Source organism: Mizuhopecten yessoensis, unplaced genomic scaffold, assembly GCF_002113885.1.
Source record: "Mizuhopecten yessoensis strain PY_sf001 unplaced genomic scaffold, ASM211388v2 scaffold8745, whole genome shotgun sequence".
NCBI lineage: Eukaryota > Metazoa > Mollusca > Bivalvia > Pectinida > Pectinidae > Mizuhopecten > Mizuhopecten yessoensis.
In genome coordinates, this window is record NW_018407700.1 from 674,720 (window position 1) to 701,355 (window position 26,636).

The 26,636-nt window shown below is 34.8% G+C and overlaps 2 protein-coding genes across 3 annotated transcripts; one reads left to right on the top strand and one right to left on the bottom strand.

Annotated features, from left to right (window-relative positions):
• Nucleotides 1-250: 250 nt before the first annotated feature.
• On the bottom strand, nt 251-6,555 carry LOC110456400. 2 transcript variants are annotated; one of them, XM_021507121.1, is made up of 4 exons: nt 6,450-6,555; nt 4,956-5,347; nt 3,203-3,347; nt 251-2,620 (listed from the first exon to the last, which is right to left on the bottom strand). In XM_021507121.1, the coding sequence occupies exons 1-4, from the start codon at nt 6,533-6,535 to the stop codon at nt 2,467-2,469; spliced, it is 777 nt and encodes a 258-aa protein (XP_021362796.1). In that variant the 5' UTR covers nt 6,536-6,555; the 3' UTR covers nt 251-2,466. The 2 variants fall into 2 exon arrangements, with proteins under 2 accessions (XP_021362796.1, XP_021362795.1); XM_021507120.1 differs by having other exon boundaries at nt 4,671-5,347.
• An 80-nt stretch (nt 6,556-6,635) lies between these two features.
• LOC110456401 (nuclear migration protein nudC-like) lies at nt 6,636-24,168 on the top strand. Its single transcript, XM_021507123.1, has 10 exons — nt 6,636-6,830; nt 8,332-8,409; nt 8,916-9,140; nt 11,097-11,162; nt 12,211-12,321; nt 16,464-16,532; nt 18,340-18,465; nt 22,345-22,428; nt 22,694-22,812; nt 23,493-24,168. Exons 1-10 carry the CDS (start codon nt 6,759-6,761, stop codon nt 23,542-23,544), a joined length of 1,002 nt encoding a protein of 333 aa, XP_021362798.1. The 5' UTR covers nt 6,636-6,758; the 3' UTR covers nt 23,545-24,168.
• Nucleotides 24,169-26,636: the final 2,468 nt, after the last annotated feature.

Consider the following 26,636-nt stretch of genomic DNA (forward strand, 5'->3'; position numbering starts at 1 on the left):
AAATCCATTTTCCCCCAAGAAATCGGCAAGTTGTATGAATTTCCTGAAGCCCTCCAAACCCCCTTGATCTGCCACTGCTGCGACACTAACCTTGTGTGAAGTATCAGAAGATAGTATATAGGTATAGGATACATATGGTAGTGAATAGTGATGCTATTGTGTCTGGAGATTCATCTTTGTATCTGTAATAACAAGAAAGTAAAGGCTGGGACATGTTATAAGTGTCTGATGAATAACAATAACACCTATAATGTGCAATTATTTATTTTCCTTTCTGTTTAATCTACAACAAGGTTACTATAAGCAAGTGTTAATTATAACTGGCATCAGCATGCATGCAACATGATCAAAAAATAAAAATACTGGAATGTAACATCTAGCACTTGTAAAGCTTAGGTAACTGAGCATTGCAGGGGGAAACATATTCTGTTTTTTTATCAAAATTTGACAAATTACTGGTTGTATTAATCTGTAACATTTTTTATTTCAGACAATTTTTCTCCTGACCCTCTCCTCACCATAACGTCCTGAATAATACTAGTATTTGAAAATAGAAAGCAATAGAAAGTCTGAACAAGGCTGCATATTATGCATATTTAAAGTGTACACCAACTTTATTGAGAGAAAAAAAATGCTTTCTTTTCTTTTTTAAGGGCATATATCATATTATTTCCGTGACAGAATACACAATTACAGTGTATTGGTACTATGAAATTTAAAGGACAATATAAATATTTTCATTGTTATTTGCTAAAGCTTCTGTCATTGTTGCACAATGTACATTTGGGATCACAAAACTTACACACTAATGAATACTAAACAGTACTTTTCCAACAGGTAAAACTAATGATTCACCCTGAGATTCAACACTTGACATATATTAGAGGATCAGTTCAATGAGTTATTGGTCAAATTGATAATTGATGAAGCAATCTACCATTGCACTGATTCTTCACACATGATGTACCGTATACATTATGATAAAAAAATCATTCACTTTATATCCAAACAAATTTATTCATTCCCAAAACAGATCCTGTACATTTCATTTGTAGTTTTTTTCAATAATCACTTCAAAACATGTACAATAAAAAATGTATATTTCTGAGTTCAATGCTATAGGAATATGCTGCCCTGTTATTAATTGTCAATTACAAATTATATGTGTATGGAAACACACTAAGATTTGCATAATTGGTTTTTTTCTGTCACAGAATGTAAATTCACAAAAACCCTATTTTAATATACAAAAAAACATATTTATCCATATTTATAGTCATTATACAAAGAATTCTTTTAACTGATAGACCCTTTCACTATTCCATAATATATTATTGGGTGGATGCATGTTCCGTTACTGGAAACCTTCAGCTTGACAACATAGTGTGGGGTTCAGTCAACCACGATTGACACATTGGTATAAAACACATACGTAGTTTGTATGAGTGTGCATCATTTGGAATTCATGCACGCATGATTATGTGACGAGGCTTTAAAACTTAACAATTAAATTTATTGTGTTAAATCATTTTTACATATTTATATCACAGCTTTGCTATTTTGTGTCTTACACATATTGCAAAAATACATTTTATCACTACATATAAATATATTAACTTTAAAAACATCACTATAATACTTCGCATATATATGACAAGCATAATATTGTACATGTAAATGGAATATAATTAAAATTATTTGTCAGGTAAATTTCGAAAATATACCATATTGTACCTCTCATACTGTTGTGATTCATTTAATAGTACCTTCCCCAAACACAATTTTAATAACCAACATCTATAATTTATAACCAGAGTTATCTTTCCCAACACAAATTGTATATGCATTTATCTCTTATTTATAGCCAGAGTTATCTTACCCTGTAGGATTTTAATAAGCATTATCTATTATTTATAACCAGACAATTATGATTCATAAAGATATTGTACCTATTTCTTTGTGTGGAATTGTGGAAACACAGTCCTGTAGACACTTAGAACAAGATAAACACACACAAAAATGAACTGATAGTAAAAGACATTATAATGTCAAGACATTAATGCAATAAATATACAAATAAGAACACAAAAAAACTACAAGCAAATAGCATCCATAACAAAAGCAGTAATGCATGACCAGGTATGATATATTTCCTATTTTTACAACTTCATAATTCAGTAAAACTTCTCACTATTTGTAACATAATGGTGTCAGCTTTTTTCGTGAAATATTGACTGAATGAAACCTTTTCTTTTTGAAGTAAAATGTATATATCCGTTCTTTAAAACTACAATATTGTCAGCTTGAATAAACACTAAGTTTCACCAGGTATTCAGTTGTTATGTTCTGTATTTTAGAAATGGAAAGTCATTATATAGATAATATTCATCTAGTCTGAATTTCCCATGTCGGTGACCTCAATTGACAAACAGACTACATAGTTCACATGGAAAACAGAAAGACCTGTTAGGCAAATGCTCCATACGACTTCCTGAAAGCTGTTGAACATTCCATCAGACTGTTTCGATAATCCACCAACTCTTCCCAGTGGTCTTCATGTTTCATCATTTCTGTATTTTTACTACACTCGTAATGAAAGTCAGGACCTTTAGACTCGTACCTGAAAGTCATACAATATCAAAATGAATATCAAGACATGATATAACATATCTTCATCATATATATATTTTACTTTAAAGGAATATTGATTTGTAGTTAACTCAAGATTTGCAGAATTCAATATACACATGTAATTGTTTTCTTAGCACATCTGGCTTGCAGGGCGAAGTGAGTCTTTATGCTATGGTTTTATGTATATGTCATACAGTGTTTCATTAAGTTTTTATTTAAAAGAATACTGGTCCTGAATAGCTGAAGATATTTAAACTCAAATTGTAATACATAATCACTGGACCAAGAAATGTATTTCATTGGAGGGTGTTATCCCCCTGAGGCAGAGGGATGCATGGGGCACAAAAGGGTAAATAAGTTTTAACCTTTACAAGAATACAACTTCCTGTCATTGGCCTGTGTGTTGTTATTTTGATTATTTTTCTTGGTCAATGAGAAATCAGATATGGCCACTGGTATTGAGAATGAGTGTGTAGCTAACAATATCTTGCTTATAGATAACAAATGATACAGATATGTAGGTTCGATTGATCTGTTTTTATTTAGTTTTGAGAAATTCTTTAATAATCACCATCGATGATTTGGTCCTCGAATCCGTTCAATTTCTTCATGACGTTTCAACTCCAGTAGTCTGTCTTCCTCAATACGAAGACGTTCCATTCTGAGTTTGGCAATCTCTGACTGGTAGGGGGAAGTAATCACTTTTGATGATGCACCTTTGAAAACATAGTGGCAGGTTTAGAGTAAAAGAAACAACATTTAATTACACATTAATATTAAAATATAATCTAAAGTAAAAGCAGGTTTAATTGCTGGGTAAAAAAAGCATGTATTCTATGGTCCTCTTGCTTTTCTTTTTTATAAATGATTATTGTAATAAATAGCAACATGTTAACAAACTACAGGCACTTGGAAATCAGTTTGCTATTGCCAAACTCTATTACAGAGTTTGATTATCATTAGTCAATTCTTTCTACCAGGGGACATTTAAATTTGGGTTTGGTTGAATGAAAGCATATTATGATGGCAATGTACAAGTAAGAGTATAGTGGTTATAAAGGTATTTAGAACAGCTATAAGGAGCAAACCATTTTAATTGAAAAGGGGAAAAAACTACTGGTACAGAATTTAAAAAGAAATGTATTGGTAATATGATCTAGATCTATGACAACAAACAGCTGAGATATAGACTTACAGAGATTACAGCTACTGTGTAAGGGATAGTGATATCAGTCTCATAACTACATAGCAATTTGTTTTATTAAATGTAACATGTGAGGCAAACCACCTTATAGTTGTAAATACACTGTACAGAGAGAATGTCAGCATTGATTTACAGTGTATATCTTTTTTCCATTTTTTTTTTAAAATTTTACCAGTGGTATTAAGCATTGTTTAAGCTTGACCTTGTCAGTTAATACCGGTAGACATTTCCAGATGTTACATACTTGCCAAATCTACTTATTTTGGATGGAGACTATGATTTCTGCATTCATTAACTTAAACTTTTGCAAGGCTGAGAGGAATTCCATACATTTTGACTGAATTATTGCATAGAACAGTATAAAACTATAACATTTCATTCTACTACTTTGTCAAGAAGTCTTTATTTACAACTGCTTTTCACACATTTAGATACTTTACTGTGCAGCTTCTCTCATACGAAAAAAATGAAAGGTTGGCAATTATGATATACATGTATACAATGGATTGATCAAATCTGGGAATAAGGATTTTCTTCATTTATGGACCAATTCAGAAATACTTTTCCTTGTTTTCTATAACCAAATTGACTTATCATAAATATTACTTATCACATGTAAAACACAGCGATATTCTAACAGTATACTGTGTATGTAAATGTGTGCAATTATTACACACTGTATATTTAGCAATTTGATGCTGTCTAATTTTACAGTTGTTTTGCACATTATATCTTTGGATATTATTTTAAGTATAATGTAAGCAAACTTGACTAATAAAAAAACAAGCTATCTTATGTAGCTGTGCATACAAATTGTAATTTATAAATGTTTTACCTGTAACTGGGGCCTCTGATGACATCAGAAACATTTTATCTACATCACTCCTGGTGAATGGGCCCACCATTGACTTGGATTTACCGGGCTTGGAGGTCAAACGAGGGGCAGATTTAGGTCGTATGTTGTGTATTTTAGTTGAAGGAACATTGCTATCTATGTAGGACAGTTCATAAGGAGCAGACATAGTGACAGGAAAGAATCTAAGAGAGAGTGAGTCACGTGTACTGAGAGGGTACTCGGTCTTCTCCTGTCCTGTGTATTCCTTCTCTTTGTCCATCTCACCTTCATAGGGATAGCTTGTTTTGTAGTTGCTGGCTATCCTTTGTGACATCATGGTGTTTGCTGTGTTCAACCAATCATTTTCATTTTCCCTTAATGGATGACCTCTGAAGCTAAGATCTGAAGTCTGTGATCGCAGTCGTGATAATTCTTCCTCAGTGTCAATGAATTTCGAAGCAGAGTTATTGCTGATTCCTTTAGATTGCAATTTGTTGCTAAAAGAGACACTTCTGTTAAGATTTGCACTGAGGTTCCCTAGGTTGTTTGCTATATCCCCAAGGGACTTGACATAGTGTCTGTCACTGTATTTCTCTGGGTTAAACATTGTGTGTTTACTAGTAAGCCTTATTGATGAATTTGTTATTTGCGAATTGTTCAAATACGCTGGTTTTTCCCTGAAAAACAAAAAATAGGAGAAACATATAGTTAAAATTATCATTTAAGCACTTGTACATTCTGTAACAACTGTCATTGATGATACCTATCTTGATATCAATGGGTATTTGCTAGAATTGGTCACAAAATTACCAGAGTAGTTACACCTGTCTAAACTGAACAACTAAGCATGTTTGCAAAAGGTTCTATAATGAATACAAAAAGGAGCAATAAGTTTGTTTGAATTAGACATGCTTTGGAATAACAGTGTTAAGTTGGAGTTGCTTGTTAGTAGCATCCCCTTAGCCCAAAGGCAATATTAATGCTTTCGGGGTTAAGAAAAAATTATTCCTGATTCCTCACATTGAAAACTCTTGTTGATCAAATACATCAGATCGATTAGAAGGTACAAAAAATGTTCTCTATAACATTGTGAATCAGAATGAAGTTATGGTTTTAAAAATAACTATTCTTTTCAGCGCTGCTATTTAACCAGTTTATTACTTTTAATTATACCTTTTCTGAAGTACAAACTTATCTTTTTTGTATAATCTATTGATAACTAGTATTTGGCTTATTTTCAATGAAAATGAATATATTCATGATTTGCTCTTACATAGAATTATAATTTGATTTTGTGAAGATATATATTACTAACAGATAAAGCCATTTTAATACCAGTTATAATTATCGTTGATACCAACACCCAGCACCATAGACAAAAATAGTTATGTTTTATTTAGATCTGTAGCGGAACCTTGTATATCTGCAACAAAGTCGACGGGGTACGTTGTGTGAACAAGCATTAACAGATCTCAAATTTCCCGCCTCTCAAAGTAAAACCATATTTAAATACCAATAGCTCATGTTCAGTGAGCATCCATTTCGACTTGTGCAATTAATAATCGATTGTCAAATAAAAAAAACAAAATGTGCATAGTCTTTGTTTATAAACGGCCGTGATAAGATCTACGGTAGACTTTTTTTCTTTCTATTATACTGTGCAGTACAGTGGGCAAACATGCACTGAATAGTTCTATCATTCGAAGGTATGCAACGTCCGATGTCGTTAATCCTCTGGCGCTTTGGCAAAACCATGCACATTCGTCAGTCCTTATTTACCAGAAGGAAGAAGGGCGTCCGTGTAAGACGAAATCTTCATCTGGATTCCTGAAGCCTTGACTTCGTCGAAAACTTGCTACCGACATATTTGTTTACGGAAGTGAAAGTGATTAGATACAACGCATGCGTAGATTGTTTTCCTGTCACTGTATTACTCTGTGTCAACTGTGCTCTTCAATGCAACATGTATTGACTTGACTTACAAGTACTTGAAAGACTTAGATGTACAAAGGCGTGCAGAGCATCGACTGAAAAATATTCGTGACTGAACTAAACAAGTTGGTCTTTCTGGAAATAGATAGCAGCACTATGGCTGATGCCGAAAAATTCGATGGAATGCTGCTAGGCATGGCCCAGCAGTGCGAAGGTGGAGTCAAAGAGGTAGTCAATTAACTTGGTGAAAAACGAAACCAGCTCAGATGTTCTAGATTTTTCTAGATTCTAGCGGAACAGTAGTCAGAAACCATTTATATATCCTTGCTACTCACACCATTTACTCAAGCCCATGTGATTTACTTAACAATTTATAGTTTGTTGCAATGTCGATTAATTTCTTGTTCTATTTACTAGATCTTGTCGATTTTATTACTGATAATAAAATCTCCACCCCTTTCCGAGGACCGCCACTTTCGTTTTCACGTAGCCCGAGTTTCCTCTGGCCCTGACACGATACTCGGGCTAGGTTTCATGCACAGGGGCTCGGTTTCGTGATACTTTCGGTTAATAATAATAATAAACCTATATACACCAGTAAGTAACAGCAGCACTTTTTATCAAGTGTTAATTGAGGGTACCGAAATATAAAAAAGTACTTTACTATGATTATGAGTATATGCCCCCACCATAAAATAGTGTTGTCCATGTCTGTCCCGTTCTGTTTCAATTTAAACACCTGTCCCGTCCTGATTCAATGTAAACACTTAGCAAGTTCATTCATTGATAGATTTTTGTCAAACTTTATACAAAGGTACAACCCTCCATAAATTGGGGGGCATATAGAGTTGCATGCCCATGTCCGTCCCATCCTGATTCAATGTACACTTAGCAACTTCATTCTTTGACAGATTTTGGTCAAACTTTATGCAAATGTCAAGTATGAGTATAACTTCACATGGCAGCGGGGGCATTTAGGTCTTACAGATATTTTCTAGTTTTATATCTCGTTTTCCTCAGTGTTTATAAGGTTATAGAATGTGAATAAACACCGGATAAAAAGTGTTGCTTTTATTTACTGGTGTGTATAGGTTAATTATTAACAAAAAGTATCCTGAAACCGAGCCCCTGTGGTTTCACATACATGTTTTAGTCTGGTACAAAATAGTGCTGTGACGTCAATTTGTCCAAACGGAGCAGCAAGTCCACAGTAAACGTATTATATATCTTGCCGCGATGCGTTTGCATGAGGAAATGCCCCTATCTTATTTAGACACTTGTTATAGAAATTGACTTTAAAGTAAGATAAGGGTATACGTAACTAATGTACATATTGTGAATCGGAGAAAAGAAAGTGGTATAATCTTGAACCAAATTCCAGGGTGCACAAATTTCATCTTCAGCACTTACTCCTGTACTGGGCACTCCATAAGGTGACTGCTTTAATTAAGGAAATTTGAGTTATTAAGCCTATTACCATACACCTAGTGAAAAACCTTACTTTAGAAATGGTGCAAGTAAAAACTGCCCTGTATAGTGTAGAAATGCACAATACAAAACAAAATCGCACGATTGCTTTTGTCATTCTTTTCTTGCAACTGTCAATACTTAGTTGGTCCACAGGTTCCTGACAGAAGTGTCTAACAAAATTCCATTAAATTTCACCAGGACAGTCACAATATATCGGGCTTCAACAAGATTTAATAATAATACATGTACTTTGTTTCAGCTACTTGACTGCCTTTTCAGCTTTTTGTCAAGAAAGACTGATTTTTATACTGGTGGAAAGGAAGGTTTAGCCGAAGAGGTAAGGAAAAAGGATAATAGAAAAACCAAAAGAATTAAAAAATAAGGTGACCCATTGTACTTGTATACAAAACATTTCCAGAACAGTTACAAGTGCCTGCAACACTTTTGGACAAGGTCCAAGTAAGCAGCCTCGTAAATGATAAACAACACAGCCAAGGATCTGTCTATGATTATTTCCAACATGTTTCAGGAAACATATATTTTTTGTCTTGCCTTACTGTCATCTAACTAGAGCTGTCTTCTAATATTTTTACAAAACATTTGGTGATTGACCCATTTTGCTCACCTTATATTTTCACAATTTCAAGAAGGTCTGAAAATTCAAGGAAATTGTAGGATGCACTGAAAAACAGTCTCTTGGTTGCAGTGCCGGTCTTGTAAATATAATACATTTATTTAATACCATAAATCAGTGCAGTTTTTCAGACTTTTTCACAGAGATGTTATAATTACAAATCAATAAGAGTATTAAAAATGCTTCTTTTTGCATTATGCTTTTCTCAGATTGTTATGGGTGTATTCAAGAAATACCAAAAAGATGCAGAAGAGGAGAAACGAAAGTTAAGAGAAGAAAGAGAACAAGAAGAAATGCGTAGAAAAGAACGTCTTGCTAAGAAAAAAGCAGAGGCAGAGCAAAAAGCAAAGGAAAAGGCCTCTAAAGAAGAGGAACCAAAAATTAAGGAACTCACAGATGAGGAGGCACAACAACTTCAGAATGAATTGGATATGGTATTAAACATTTTATACTCTATATCTCAGCTCTATAATGCCACAATATTGATACCTTCCGCAATGAAGTTAGGATGTTAGTATACTGGAATCACTCTGTCTGTCTGTCTGTAGACAAAAAAATGTACCTCCTACTCCTCCAGTCCTCCGAGGTTTATGCATGGATTTTGATGAAATTTTACACACATCTTATATCTCAAATAAACTTGTGTCTCCCAGAACGTCATTATGTTCCTTCAATATTTACTAGAGTTATGGCCCTTGACTTCTGTAGACAGTACATTACGCGACTAAAATGGCTTAAATGGCTTATTATCTCGGAAACGGTAGGTATTTTGTATGCACATATGCATTGGAATGTTGTAGGCTTAATGAAAGCTTATCTTCTGACAAACTTCTGAGGTCAAAGGTCATGAATGAATTACGTTACTGAAATGGCTAAATATCTCGGAAATGGCAGGTATTTTGTATACACATATTCAATGAAATATTGTGCCATATTGTGACAAACTTCCAAGGTCATGAGGTCAAAGGTCATAGATGCATTAATGTTACTGAAATGGCAAATTATCGCAGAAATGGTAGGCTATTTGTAAACACACACCTTGGAGAAAATGTAGCATTGATGCAAGTACATTGTGACAAAATTTGAAGGTCATTGAGTCAAAGGTCACGGTAGTGTTTTTTGTCTTTTCCATCGTTCTGTCAGTACAACATCTGAGGTTAGACTTTTCCATGATTTGATATTTCTATGTATATTTTTTCCCTTGTTTATTTAGCCCCTACAGGACCATTAGGTTAGAAATGGTTCACTGTCATGTTGGTTAAGTTATCTGTTTAGGTTAGACATGGCTCACTGTCATGGTGGGTAAGTTATCTGTTTAGGTTAGACATGGTTCACTGTCATGGTGGGTAAGTTATCTGATTAGGTTAGACATGGTTCTATGTCATGGTGGTTAAGGTATCTGTTTAGGTTAGAAATGGTTCACTGTCATGGTGGGTAAGTTATCTGTTTAGGTTAGACATGGTTCACTGTCATGTTGGTTAAGTTGTCTGTTTAGGTTAGAAATGGTTCTGACATGGTGGGTAAGTTATCTGTTTAGGTTAGACATGGTTCTATGTCATGGTGGTTAAGTTATCTGTTTAGGTTAGACATGGTTCACTGTCATGGTGGTTAAGTTATCTGTTCAGGTTAGCCATTGTTCACTGTCATGGTGGTTAAGTTATTTGTTTAGGGTAGAAATGGTTCACTGTCATGGTGGTTAAGTTGTCTGTTTAGGTTAGACCTGGTTCACTGTCATGGTGGGTAAGTTATCTGATTAGGTTAGACATGGTTCACTGTCATGGTGGTTAAGTTATCTGATTAGGTCTGCTTGATAACTGAAACATCCGTATTAAGTGTACAATCTATGAATCATTTGTAAAACAGTAAAAAGGTTGATCAAAAGATTCAAGTCTTGTAGGAGATTTGGTCATCATTATAAAGAAACTGCTTTGGCTGTTTAAATCAGATATATAAGATGGAATTTGAGACAATACAACAACATTTTGAATCTTTTCTTAATAACAGGTAAAATGTGATTGATTTAATCTAAATATCTTTAAACCTTATTTTTACAAGGATGTTTTTTGTGGTATATCTTTCATTTTTCTATGGACTTTTTTTTTCCTTTACTATTAATTTTCAATCACATCCTGGAAAGCATTATGAAGATTTATTCTCTTTTACCATGTCAATTCATGCAGGATAACTGTTCTCAACATGACTCAAATCAGGTGAATTTATTTGCTTAGCTCCCCTATGCAAGGGTGTTGTGTACACAAACTCTGTACAGGTCTATAAGCATGGTACAATGATGTTTTTAAAAGTCTCAATGTAATTTATTATATTATAATTCATTAAACATTTACAATGTAAATTAAGTGTAATTCATGACTTTTGGTTATCTCCAACAGGACAAAGCTCCGGATACATCAGCACCAACAGAAGAAAAGCCAAAAGAAGAAAATGGAGAAAATAAGGTATTGATGTACATGAATAATAGCATGTGGCATAGTAATATTGCAGTATTCACTAGAAAACTGTAGATTAAAAAGTAATACTTGACATTTTTGACAGCACGGAGCATAATTCGTGACATAGTTACAAAAATTTGGGATTTTATCCTTTGACATTTAATTAGGCAGAAGAAGTTATTAGAGGAGTTCGTAACAGGGGTCTGAGTACATTAATGTTATAGCAAGCATGGAAGGGTGCATTATGACATATAGCAGGGACGCCTCCAAGTTGAATCGTGGGGGGGATATTATTGTATATGAAATTATTGGAGTATCGATATCACTATGATACTTATTATTGGAGTAAAGATATCACTATGATACTTAATATTGGAGTATAGATATTTCCTATGATATATGTATTATTGGAGTATAGATATTACCTATGATACTTATTATTGGAGTATAGATATAACCTATGATATATATATTATTTGAGTATAGATATAACCTATGATAATTATTATTTTATTATTGGAGTATAGATAAAACCTATGATAAACTGAAGTACATTGACTTTGTTCTAGATTTTCTTTTGTATAAATGTGAAAGAATTAAAATAGTTTCAGAACCTTCTAAAATTCTCAAAAGTACCCATAATAGATGTATTCAAATATGTTGGTGAATAGATGGGACATTTGGACTAGAAAAGGGTAGTGGGCAGGGGGGCACTTATAAGGAATGGGTGCTTAATGGTTCAGTAGTAATACTGTCAAATGTTGAGTTTGGTATATATAATAGTTGTAAACCTAAGGTTTTGAAGATTCAGCGCGTCTGATCTTCTATGATCACTAGTACTCCACTACTGGGTTGCCGTTTAAGGCTTACATTTGGCAGTCACTAGATACTGGCCGAAGGTCACTGGGTTTTCTCTGGGAACTCAAGTTTTCCTCAACCTCTAAAACCTGACACATGACATCCTTGAATAACCAAAGCTGTTAATAAGACATAAAACACAAACATACCAAAACCAATTCTGATTATACCAGGTAGATTTTCTACTTCTTTCCAGTCAGATGATGAAGAGGAAGATGAAAAGGACAAAGGGAAGTTAAAACCTAATGCAGGAAATGGAGCAGACATGCCTAACTACAAGTGGACACAGACATTAGAGGAAATTGAGGTCAGTTACAGCCATATCATAGACATACCTATAGCAAACTACTGATAGTAGGCATTACTGTAATATTCCATTTAGACAGGAGTCCTTACTAAAGTATCCCGTCAAGACAGAAAGTGTTATTAAAGTATCCCATTGAGACAGTTGGTGTTACTGAAGTATCCAATTGAGAAAGTTGGTGTTACTAAAGTATACCATTGAGACAGTTGGTGTTACTAAAGTATACCATTGAGACAGTTGGTGGTACTGAAGTATACCATTTAGACAGTTGGTGTTACTGAAGTATACCATTGAGACAGTTGGTGTTACTAAAGGATACCATTGAGACAGTAGGTGTTACTGAAGTATACCATTGAGACAGTTGGTGTTACTGAAGTATACCGTTGAGACAGTTGGTGTTACTAAAGTATACCATTGACACAGTTGGTGTTACTGAAGTATACCATTGAGACAGTTGGTGTTACTGAAGTATCCCATTGAGACAGTTGGTGTTACTGAAGTATCCCATTGAGACAGTAGGTGTTACTAAAGGATACCATTGAGACAGTTGGTGTTACTGAAGTATACCATTGAGACAGTTGGTGTTACTGAAGTATCCCATTGAGACAGTTGGTGTTACTGAAGTATCCCATTGAGACAGTTGGTGTTACTAAAGTATACCATTGAGACAGTTGGTGTTACTAAAGTATCCCATTGAGACAGTTGGTGTTACTGAAGTATCCCATTGAGACAGTTGGTGTTACTGAAGTATACCATTGAGACAGTTGGTGTTACTGAAGTATACCATTGAGACAGTTGGTGTTACTAAAGTATCCCATTGAGACAGTTGGTGTTACTGAAGTATCCCATTGAGACAGTTGGTGTTACTGAAGTATACCATTGAGACAGTTGGTGTTACTGAAGTATACCATTGAGACAGTTGGTGTTACTAAAGTATCCCATTGAGACAGTTGGTGTTACTGAAGTATCCCATTGAGACAGTTGGTGTTACTGAAGTATACCATTGAGACAGTTGGTGTTACTGAAGTATACCATTGAGACAGTTGGTGTTACTAAAGTATACCATTGATACAGTTGGTGTTACTAAAGTATCCCATTGAGACAGTTGGTGTTACTTAAGTATACCATTGAGACAGTTGATGTTACTGAAGTATCCCATTAGGACAGTATATTACTGAAGTATCCCATTGAGACAGTTGGTGTTACTGAAGTATCCCATTGAGACAGTTGGTGTTACTGAAGTATCCCATTGAGACAGTTGGTGTTACTGAAGTATCCCATTGAGACAGTTGGTGTTACTGAAGTATCCCATTGAGACAGTTGGTGTTACTGAAGTATCCCATTGAGACAGTTGGTGTTACTGAAGTATCCCATTGAGACAGTTGGTGTTACTGAAGTATCCCATTGAGACAGTTGGTGTTACTGAAGTATCCCATTGAGACAGTTGGTGTTACTGAAGTATCCCATTGAGACAGTTGGTGTTACTGAAGTATCCCATTGAGACAGTTGGTGTTACTGAAGTATCCCATTGAGACAGTTATTGTTACTGAAATATCCCATTGAGACAGTTGGTGTTACTGAAGTATACCATTGAGACAGTTGGTGTTACTGAAGTATACCATTGAGACAGTTGGTGTTACTGAAGTATCCCATTGAGACAGTTGGTGTTACTGAAGTATCCCATTGAGACAGTTATTGTTACTGAAATATCCCATTGAGACAGTTATTGTTACTGAAGTATACCATTGAGACAGTTGTTGTTACTGAAGTATCCCATTAGGACAGTATATTACTGAAGTATCCCATTGAGACAGTTGGTGTTACTGAAGTATCCCATTGAGACAGTTGGTGTTACTGAAGTATCCCATTGAGACAGTTGGTGTTACTGAAGTATCCCATTGAGACAGTTGGTGTTACTGAAGTATCCCATTGAGACAGTTGGTGTTACTGAAGTATCCCATTGAGACAGTTGGTGTTACTGAAGTATCCCATTGAGACAGTTGGTGTTACTGAAGTATCCCATTGAGACAGTTGGTGTTACTGAAGTATCCCATTGAGACAGTTGGTGTTACTGAAGTATCCCATTGAGACAGTTGGTGTTACTGAAGTATCCCATTGAGACAGTTGGTGTTACTGAAGTATCCCATTGAGACAGTTGGTGTTACTGAAGTATCCCATTGAGACAGTTGGTGTTACTGAAGTATCCCATTGAGACAGTTGGTGTTACTGAAGTATCCCATTGAGACAGTTGGTGTTACTGAAGTATACCATTGAGACAGTTGGTGTTACTGAAGTATCCCATTGAGACAGTTGGTGTTACTGAAGTATACCATTGAGACAGTTGGTGTTACTGAAGTATCCCATTGAGACAGTTGGTGTTACTGAAATATCCCATTGAGACAGTTGGTGTTACTGAAGTATCCCATTGAGACAGTTATTGTTACTGAAATATCCCATTGAGACAGTTATTGTTACTGAAGTATACCATTGAGACAGTTATTGTTACTGAAGTATCCCATTGAGACAGTTATTGTTACTGAAATATCCCATTGAGACAGTTGGTGTTACTGAAGTATACCATTGAGACAGTTGGTGTTACTGAAGTATCCCATTGAGACAGTTATTGTTACTGAAATATCCCATTGAGACAGTTGGTGTTACTGAAGTATACCATTGAGACAGTTATTGTTACTGAAGTATCCCATTGAGACAGTTATTGTTACTGAAATATCCCATTGAGACAGTTGGTGTTACTGAAGTATACCATTGAGACAGTTGGTGTTACTGAAGTATCCCATTGAGACAGTTATTGTTACTGAAATATCCCATTGAGACAGTTGGTGTTACTGATGTATACCATTGAGACAGTTGGTGTTACTGAAGTATCCCATTAGGACAGTATATTACTGAAGTATCCCATTGAGACAGTTGGTGTTACTAAAGTATCCCATTGAGACAGTTGGTGTTACTAAAGTATACCATTGAGACAGTTGGTGTTACTAGAGTATACAATTGAGACAGTTGGTGTTACTGAAGTATCCCATTGAGACAGTTGGTGTTACAAAAGTATACAATTGAGACAGTTGGTGCTACTGAAGTATCCCATTAGGACAGTATAATACTGAAGTATCCCGTTGAGACAGTTGGTGTTACAAAAGTATTCCATTGAGACAGTTGGTGTTACAAAAGTATTCCATTGAGACAGTTGGTGTTACTGAAGTATCCCATTAGGACAGTATAATACTGAAGTATCCCGTTGAGACAGTTGGTGTTACAAAAGTATTCCATTGAGACAGTTGGTGTTACAAAAGTATTCCATTGAGACAGTTGGTGTTACTGAAGTATCCCATTAGGACAGTATAATACTGAAGTATCCCGTTGAGACAGTTGGTGTTACAAAAGTATTCCATTGAGACAGTTGGTGTTACAAAAGTATTCCATTGAGACAGTTGGTGTTATTGAAGTATCCCATTAGGACAGTATAATACTGAAGTATCCCGTTGAGACAGTTGGTGTTACAAAAGTATTCCATTGAGACAGTTGGTGTTACTGAAGTATCCCATTGAGACAGTTGGTGTTACTAAAGTATACCATTGACACAGTTGGTGTTACTTAAGTATCGTTTTGAGACAGTTGATGTTACTGAAGTATCCCATTAGGACAGTATATTACTGAAGTATCCCATTGAGACAGTAGGTGTTACTAAAGTATACCATTGAGACAGTTAGTGTTGCTAAAGTATACCATTGAGACAGTTAGTGTTGCTAAAGTATCCCATTGAGACAGTATAAGGTGTTACTGAAGTACACATTTAGACAGTAGTTGTTCCTCAAGTATCCTGTTTAGACTTTAGTGTTACTAAAGTATAACATTTGGACAGTAGATGTTACTAAAATATCCTGTTCACACAAAATGTATTACTGAAGTATCCTGTTCACACAAAATGTATTACTGAAGTATCCTGTTCACACAAAATGTATTACTGAAGTATCCAGTTCACACAAAATGTATTACTGAAGTTTCCAGTTTGGACAATAGTTAAATCATAATCTGTTTCTTTTGATTAAACACCATTTAGATGTCATTGTATATGTCTATATATAAACTATTTATTATAATTAATGATTTTCTGGTTGACATTACAGCTGAGAGTGCTATTTGATGTGTCATTCCCCCTTAAAGGAAAAGATATGGTTGTACAGATTGACAAACGGGTTAGTATTACGAAGTGGATGTTTATGGGCGGATTGGTCGAGTGGTTAACACTCGGGCCTTCCACGCAGGGGTTCGAAACCCGAAGTCGTCGTACCCATGGAATATTCAGAGAAAGTGTTTTTCCCCTGCCTGTACTGTAAAGTGCTTTAAAATAACTTGGGTTAGCTAGATAGGGTGCTATATCAAATGTTGTATACTATTTTTATTATTATTATTCAGAAGTGTGTTCAGCAAATTAAATCAGTCAAGTTTATTTCTAAAATTTACATCTCATGGAAACAGTGTAATTATACATACAAAATTATTCTTTCTTGCAATTGCAATGCAGGTGAATTGCTAGTATATATTGTTTTTGTTGATTGATTCATAACTAGATGCTAAATTATTTATTTCAAAAGAGGGTAGTTGGTTCCAGAAGCTAAAAACCATAGAGATTGATACTCCTTATATCTAAACTGTTAGTATAACTCTATGACCATAGAGATTGATACTCCTTATATATAAACTGTTAGTATAACTCTGTGACCATAGAGATTGATACTCCTTATATCTAAACTGTTAGTATTACTCTGTGACCATAGAGATTGATACTCCCCTATATCTAAACTGTTAGTATAACTCTGACCATATAGATTGATACTCCCTTATATCTAAACTGTTAGTATAACTCTGTGACCATAGAGATTGATACTCCCTTATATCTAAACTGTTAGTATAACTCTGTGACCATAGAGATTGATACTCCCTTATATCTAAACTGTTAGTATAACTCTGTGACCATAGAGATTGATACTCCCTTATATCTAAACTGTTAGTATAACTCTGTGACCATAGAGATTGATACTCCTTATATCTAAACTGTTAGTATAACTCTGTGACCATAGAGATTGATACTCCTTATATCTAAACTGTTAGTATAACTCTGTGACCATAGAGATTGATACTCCTTATATCTAAACTGTTAGTATAACTCTGTGACCATAGAGATTGATACTCCTTATATCTAAACTGTTAGTATAACTCTGTGACCATAGAGATTGATACTCCTTATATCTAAACTGTTAGTATAACTCTGTGACCATAGAGATTGATACTCCTTATATCTAAACTGTTAGTATAACTCTGTGACCATAGAGATTGATACTCCCTTATATCTAAACTGTTAGTATAACTCTGTGACCATAGAGATTGATACTCCTTATATCTAAACTGTTAGTATAACTCTGTGACCATAGAGATTGATACTCCTTATATCTAAACTGTTAGTATAACTCTGTGACCATAGAGATTGATACTCCTTATATCTAAACTGTTAGTATAACTCTATGACCATAGAGATTGATTCTCCCTTATATCTAAACTGTTAGTATAACTCTGAGACCATAGAGATTGATACTCCTTATATCTAAACTGTTAGTATTACTCTGTGACCATAGAGATTGATACTCCCCTATATCTAAACTGTTAGTATAACTCTGTGACCGTAGAGATTGATACTCCCTTATATCTAAACTGTTGGTATAACTCTGTGACCATAGAAATTGAAATGAGGTACTCTCAATAAAGGGAAATAATCATCCATTTCTCTTAGAAAGAAAATTTCAGTTTTCCAGAAGTTTTTGTTTTATCATTGAGAATAGTATATCCTTATATATTTAAGCTTACAAAATTAATCAAAAACAGCTGTCGGATAAAATCTTTATAGAAGAGGAAATAAAAAAACTTTGTACAAGTGAATTGTTCTTTGAAAATGTTGAAAACTTTTAGAAATCCAATGTTAAGAAAAGCAATGATTGTCTGTTGTAGCACATCAAGGTAGGGCTGAAAGGACATCCTGCCGTGCTGGAGGGCAATACTTACAACGACATTAAGGTGGAGGAATCAACATGGTGTATTGAGGATAAAAAGGAGCTTATAGTCAACATAGAAAAAGTCAGTCAACACTGCGTAATGTTTTAGTCACTAATGCAATGTCACACAGAATCACAAACTGTTTCTAGGTCAACCTTTAAATAGGCACGTCAACATTACCTGCTGCCTCTCGACAATCAAAATACAGTCGGTGAACTTCATGCACATTTCTTTAAAGTCAACCTTAAATGTAAACCAACATCACATACTGTTTCTCAGTCAACTTAGCAAAGTAAGTCCTGTCATCATCGTACACTATTTCTTAACCCTAAAAAGTCAGCATCACATACTGTTTATCAACCATAAGTATCATTCAAATATCACAAACTGTTTCTAAGTTAACACTTAAAATGGTTGTCTCCATCCCTTAATTGATCAATGGTGGTCCAATCATCCATCCTTTAACAGATTTTTTATGCCATGTTTTCAAGAAGTAATGCATCTATCTTTCTCAGATTGATAATGTAAGTTCCCCTTGGTATTCCTGTTTTATATTGAGACTGATCAGAAGAACAAGATGGCTGCCAGGTGACCATCCTGTATTTTTTTACGTTTGAAGTTTTTAATACCAGAAAGTCCTAGAGAGATCAAATTTCAAAAAAAATTGATTCCTTCTGTACCCTAGTTTTACATTTCAAGCTTCTTGATCAGAGAGAAACCATGCCAGAAATCAAATATGTTTTGCTCTGGGTTATTTTTTTACATTGCTGTTCTAGTAAGAAGATTGAAGAACAAACTCCTTTTAAAAGAACAATGTTAAACACAGTCTTATGAACTTTTAATCAACAGTTACTACAAGATACATTAACCTCTGACATGACTATCAATTCATTGCATGAGAGATAAGATCAACATAGAACTAATGATGATTTCATGATAGTAGGCACAACAATCCTTCTGTCAACTTTAAAAAGTCTATTACATCACATACTGTTTCTTGATAAAACTTCATTTACTGTTGTTTTCTAAAACACAATGTCTTTTAGTCGACTTTGTGAAGTAAAAATTCATTATTATATACTTGTCGGTGATATGGGTTGTGTGGCATGTGTGATACTGTTAGTTGTGCATCAGCTCAATCCCGGGCCAATTCATATCTGCTCGAGATGTGCCATATCCATTTAACTCTCAGTTAAACAATTAAGTTAAAAGTGCCTCAATCATTGAACAGTGTGTAAAACAAACTGGTTGTGTACACCATGAACATTGTATTTTATTTGAAGATAGAACATGATAAGATGAAAAATGAATTATTTTCCTGTGTGTTTTATATGTTCAAGCTACAAAATGTTGATGTTGTAGAGCAGTATATGATAAAAAGGTTATCAGCCCACGACTCCCATATCAGTCCAAGGGTCCGGAGGCTTGATGACTGATATAGGTCGAGGGCTGATACTGAGTAGGATACTGTTAATTGTCACATGACAACCTCTAAGTCAACATCTCCTACTGTTTCTAATTCAATCTGGTTTTAATTGGTTTTGGTTATTGCTATCCTCTAGAAATCGGTCAACATCTCCTACTGTTTCTAATTATACCCCCTGCAACGACCCCCACAACGAAGTTAGGGGGGGTATACTGGAATGAGCTTGTCTGTCTGTCTGTCTGTCTGTCCGTCTGTCCGTCCGTAGACAGAGTTATTGCCCTTTGTTGAAAAATGCTTTCCCGCACAACTTCTCCAAAACTTCTGTGCTAATTTCAATGAAAGTTTTCACAAATGATAACTACCGCCTTATGTTGTGCATCCAGGTTTTATCAATTTTTTTTCAATTCATCCCTTTTTTTGGAGTAATGGCCGGCCCTTTGTTGAAAATTTCTGGTCCTGACAACTCCTGCAAGACTATGCGTCCAATTTCAACGAAAGTTTTCAGATATGATAACTACCCCCTTATGTTTTGCATCCAGGAACATTTTTTTCCAATCCTTTTTATACACCCGTCAAATTTGACGGGAGTATTATGGTATGGTGTCGTCCATCCGTCCTGTGTAAACTTTTGTTTGTCCGGCAATCTCCTTCTACATTTTTCGACCGATCTCTTTGAAACTTGGTATACATTATAATCATGAAATGAGGTTGTGTCTCCATTAAAAGAATTTTGATTCGACAATCTTTCCAAATGTTATTGCCCTTTGTTCATTTCAGTATTTGATTTTTTGTCAGGAGATTTTCTCCTACATTTTTTATAGCATCATAGCTTACCACTCTTAGAATGATGCATATCTTATTTCAATGTAAGAAAGTATGTAACACTATATGGCATTCGACGGGCGTATATTGTTCCGCCCCGTAATACTTTTGTTTATGGAGTTATGGTCCTTTGTTGAAAAATTCTTGTCCTGACAACTTTTCCTAATCTACTGCATCCAAGTAGTACTTTTTCATTCCAACCCTTTTAAAAGGAGTTTTGGCCCTTTGTTGAATAAACCTTTGTCTGCCTCATAAACTACTGGGCTGATTTCAATGAAAGTTTACAGATATTGTAATTACCCCCTGATGTCATGCATCAGGCTAGTATTTTTTCATTTCAACCCTTTTTAAGGAGTTATGGCCCTTTGTTTAAAATCTTTGTCCTGACATCTTTTACTTGACTAATAGGTCAATTTTAGCAAACCTGTTCATCTGGCCTAGCAAGATTTGGTATGTACATGTAAGTAAGTTTTGGCATGGGAGGGACAGTTAGTCAGTGACAAGTATACTTAAATAAGTGTACAGCTCAGTCAATAAAGAAATCATTACTGGTGGGATACTATGAATTTCTAAATGCAATGCTTTGCCTTAGTAAGCCTTTGGCTTACAGTTCTGGTTTATATAGCAGCGGGGGGTATTAGTTAGCCTTTAGCTTACAGTTCTGGTTTACATAGCGGGGCATTAGTTAGCCTTTGGGTTACAGTTCTGGTTTATATAGCAGCGGGGGGTATTAGTTAGCCTTTAGCTTACAGTTCTGGTTTACATAGCGGGGTATTAGTTAGCCTTTGGCTTACAGTTCTGGTTTATATATAGCAACGGGGGTATTAGTTAGCCTTTGGCTGACAGTTCTGGTTTATATAGCAGCAGGGGTATTAGTTAGCCTTTGGCTTACAGTTCTGGTTTATTTAGCAGCGGGGGGCATTAGTAAGGTAGCAGTATACAGTAAAAATGGCCCGACTCTGATAAACAAGGCACATGTCGAGGAAATGTAAACACAGCGGATTTACCCTACACAACACATGTATACATGTATATATATTTGTAAACTGCATTACATTTACAATACATATAAAGTACTGAGAAGTGTATAAACCTCTTTTTTCTATGTATGTCACTTGTGTGAAAACCATGGTTACCACATCAAAAATTACCAAAAAATGCCAAAAATTGCTATTTTTAACCCAAAATTTGACCCCCGCAACTAGTAATTTTTTTCCTAAGCTCTGTCTGAAATTAAAGATTACCTACCTGGTTGCAGAATTATCTGGGTCCCAGTAAAGTTGTAAAACTTGATTTTTTGCAATTTTGCGTCGTGTGCTGTTGTCAAAATTTTACCTCCTGTAAAGCTAGCTTTTCATGTGTACGCACCCTTTCGGATTATGGCCAAAATTTTATTCTCGAACCAAAAAAATCTTCTTTCTTTTTTACAAATGTGAAGCTCACATAGCCCACTTCATCATGCTTATACCAATTTTAGAACAGTTTTATTTTTATATTTTTTTTACATATCATTATACAGGGGTTAGCCATTTAACAAAAATATCACCCATGGCCACAACCCTCTACTGTATACTGCTACCTAAGCTTTTGACTTACAGTTCTAGTTCAATCTTTGGTTTTGGTTATTGCTATCCTCTAGAAATTAGTCAACATCACCTACTATTTCTGAATTGGTATGGTTCTAATTGGTTTTTGGTATTGCTTCCCTCTAGATAAACAAGATGGAGTGGTGGAGTAGGATTGTTATAACAGAACCTGAGATCAACACCAAGAAAGTGTCACCGGAGAACTCAAAAGTAAGCCCGCAGCTTAGAGTCTGTTCAACGAAACGCCAATTTGTCAAGTTTATGTATAGTAGTTATTAGAAATATACCAGTATATTGATTTTAAATAATCTGTAATTTGATTTTATGCTGCTTATAACACTAATGCATTCTATAATCAATAATGGAAGTATTCCAAACTGTTCTTTAGAGATGTGTTTTGTATGAAAGAAAACTTAATTGAGGTTTTTATTTTTCAAACTAACGTCAATGGTGTGTTGTTTTTTTCGTCTGCTAGTTGTCTGATCTGGATGGAGACACACGATCACTGGTAGAAAAGATGATGTATGACCAGCGACAGAAGGAGATGGGGCTGCCTACCTCGGAGGAAAAAAAGAAGGAAGACATCATGAAAAAGTAAGCCAATGTTACAGGGTTAGAAAATAAGGGTAGTCTGAGATTTGTGAAATGTGCCGATGGAGTAATTAATGGTTCTAAAACTGCTAGTCTAATTGACTAGTCAAAATTTGATATTCCGTATCGTGTTGAAGGATATTGGGTTAGTGGAATTGGCAAATGGACAAGTAAAAGAGAAATCTACTAGACCAGTTGACTTGTGGGTTTTAAAATCAACTTCCAGCCCAGTTATAACAGTTGTGTTGAACAGGAGAATTGAAGGTTTGAAATTATTCTGTTGTCTAAGGTTTGAATAACTAGAAGTGTGCTTTGAATAGGAAAAGTGTACGTTTGAATAAATGTTTCTAAACATGTTGGGAAAGGTCTGCTTGAGTTTTACTGTTGAAAATAATACCAATGTTTGTTAAAGAATATACTTGCTAAAACACAATGTATCAATTATTCCTTTCCATTGATCTAACCGTTTTTCATTTGAAATGACAATAACAAAGGGTATGGAACATGTATTTAGTATCAAAATATTAGTTGAAAAGTTAAAAAAGAAATGCATGAAAATGTCAGTTGCACCAGTGTTCCCAGATATTAAATAGAACTAGTTTTAGCCGGACTCCATAATTAGTTCTTTTGTCTTTTGTATTTGATCAAAAAATTCTAATTATTTGTAACATTGTCTGCTTCAGGTTTATGACACAACATCCAGAAATGGACTTTTCCAAGTGCAAATTTAACTGACGGCTACGTTAAAAACAGCAAATGTGATGGGAAAGACAATATAGATACAACATTGACATCAGTTGTGGATGTGAACCTTTTACCATTCCTGCATGTCATGGCTGATGTCTGTTAACTTGGATCATTATTACTGATTTTATTGATCTGCATTTAATTAAACAAGCTTAAAACAAAGTGTTAGCATTACTTGAAGTGCAATTGATAGTGAGTAGTATTTATGCAATACTAAATGGATATTACTGATCTATCCATTGAAGATAATTCCAATGAGAACTATATCACCGGGAGAACAGCTGTTTAAGGAGCCACTACGAGTGTTTCTTATCCGTGATAATTCACTCTAAATTCATTTACATTTCATTAAGTGTTCATGTTTTAATTGTTTTGTATTGAAGTCCTGATTAGAATTGATTTAACACGTACATGTGTTGATCCTAGATGGATGGTATATCATATCATACTTACACTTACTGTTTATTTCTTTGTTTTATATTTGATGGATATTTGGAGCTAAAATTAATAAATACACAATGAACATACTTTCATTACATTGTTGTCATATTTCGTGGCTTTGTGTGTTGTATATTCCGTCTTTGCGTATTACAGAGTTATCTTCTCTTCAGAGCAGGTATTGATTGTTACGTCATTTGTTTGTGTTTGTCATCAATTTTTGAGAAAACGACGTAATTTTCTTGCATAAACCAATGACGTAACAATCAATACCTACTCTCAAGAGAAGATAACTCTGCAATACGCAAAGACGGAATAGGATGCTGTCTAGCTATCTTTAAGGGGTTGTTGGAAGTTGTATTGATCACATACTGTGTACCAATAGGGATAGTATTTATCATCATAAGACAGTACTATCAGATGTGTCACTATCACTTACCATCTGCTATTAGAAAGTCAAATACCCTGGCCAAATTCAAGAGGGACATCAAAACTCACCTCTTCACGTCTGCATTTTAGGGTCTCTGCAAAGAGGTCATGTAAATACCACCCTTTATTTGTTCAATTATGTGCAAATTGCTTGCTTAAATGTATGAAAGTGATTGTAAGCTTTTGTTTCACAATTACAACTATTACTAATATCCATATGTAGTAAAGCGCTTTAGAGTAATTTTACAAATTAAATAGGGCGCTATATAAATGTTGTATATTATTATTTTTATTATCAAGAGCCTCACTTTGTTACAAGGTGCCACAATAACATTACATTTTTGCCACAATTACCTGACTAATAAAAAAAATAAAACTTAATACCAAGAATCAACTATACAGTATGCCCGTATCTTCTGAAATGAAATATCTTTTTAATAATATAAAGTGATATACAAATTTATATTGAGCTTTATTAGACAATACTCTGTTTCACAGACAATAAGGTAACACACAGACAATTTATAAAGTCATTCACAGACAATAAGGTAACACACAGACAATGTATAAAGTCATTCACAGACAATAAGGTAACACACAGACAATTTATAAAGTCATTCACAGACAATAAAATTATTTTGAATGCATTTTCATCAATGCAGAGTCAATTCGACAATTAACTTTCAATACAATTTTGCTAGTTGGAGTCCACTTTTGTGAGAACTGCATTCTAAAGTCTTGAGTATATTCACGTCGTTGGACAAAGACACTTACCCTTGAGCTAAACGTACACCAATTTGAATAGACAGCTGTATGTGGCATAGCGTAATTGGTCCACTTAACGTAAACGTGCAGTAACCTGTGTGTTACGTGTTACATTCATCTGACACTATCAATGTTATTAACGTAATATTCCTATAGTGGCAAGGACAGGTAAAGGAATCAACATCTCTGAGGATACAAAGCAACATGTATTATTCACCATGTAATCTGATTGATAGGCTAACGTAACACACACAAAGTTTCACATATTCATGGTATTGTTAATCAGACACGTGATACAACCAATCGGATCCTAAGCCAAAGTAAGCTTCGATTCAAATTATAACCACTTTAATATTTCATATTACCTTGCAGATTCAGTTGCCATTTGCAAGTGCTTTAGGAATCGCTGTGGGGGTTGCATGTGGAACTTGTATTGCGTGATACAGGGGACAGATAAAGAATACCTGATCAGTCGCCTTCTTCAAAATTTCTATTTATAAAATGCAATACATTGTGTATTTCTATTATATATATATATGTATGCAAGTTAAGGATTTTGTTATTCGTATTTTTCATAGACGTTTTGAAAACGTAGTCATTGTTTCATGATTGTACATCCACGAATGGCCTTTTTACCACCATTTTTTAGGTCACCTGTTAGCTGCATTCAAACTTAAAGTCAACATCTACTGGGCCTATTGAACTTTAACTTAATAGGAATGATCGACTGCTCATGGTCCTGACAAAGTGTTGTTATATAGCCGCCACGGCCGCCATTCCGCCTTTTGGCGGCGGACTGACCTTTTCCGGGCCGGCCCGAAATGGTCTGATCGGCCGGGAATGGGAACATATTAACATTTTAAAATGCATGAAATAATGCACGGAGCTTGTATAAAAAAAAATCCGGGGCTAAGCCCCACAAATCCCATACGGCATCCTAGCAAATATTGTGGGTTTCCGTTATCTGATATTTTTACTATATTTTCTTTATTAAAACAATATTTGTTGGCATCGCTAAGTTCGTCTACTTTGTATCTTGACCCTAAAGTGTGTTTTTTTATTTTACCACCTCCGCAAAACCCCAAGTTGCAACTTGCAACGCTCGGCGGAAATATACTAGCATAAGTTGCATAATTATATTACTGACCACTCGTTATAGATGATCTGAAAATTAATACTTTTTATTGTAACCTTCCTAACCGCCCGGGCGATATTAATCATATCATTAAACAAGAACGATAAAGGTTTTTTTCGGCTGACAATATTATGTATAATCGACTAAACATATCCATTCAATTATTTTGGTATTATATATATTGTTGGAACTGTTTAACTATCTTGTATGTACAACATAATATCTCATTGTGGTACTTATAGCTTACCATCGTGTACGTACAAGAAAGTATCTTCACACAGCATACTATTGTGTACGTAGTAATAAGTTGTAC

Coding starts and splice junctions, on each gene's coding strand:
- LOC110456400 (XM_021507120.1), bottom strand. CDS start 6,535: ATGTCGGTAGCAAGTTTTCGACGAAGTCAAGGCTTCAGGAATCCAGAT. Junction 3,348..4,670: donor ATCAGAGGCCCCAGTTACAG/GTAAAACATTTA, acceptor ATGTTTTCAAAG/GTGCATCATCAAAAGTGATT. Junction 2,621..3,202: donor CGAGGACCAAATCATCGATG/GTGATTATTAAA, acceptor TATGACTTTCAG/GTACGAGTCTAAAGGTCCTG.
- LOC110456401 (XM_021507123.1), top strand. CDS start 6,759: ATGGCTGATGCCGAAAAATTCGATGGAATGCTGCTAGGCATGGCCCAG. Junction 11,163..12,210: donor AAGAAAATGGAGAAAATAAG/GTATTGATGTAC, acceptor ACTTCTTTCCAG/TCAGATGATGAAGAGGAAGA. Junction 16,533..18,339: donor TTGTACAGATTGACAAACGG/GTTAGTATTACG, acceptor TGTCTGTTGTAG/CACATCAAGGTAGGGCTGAA.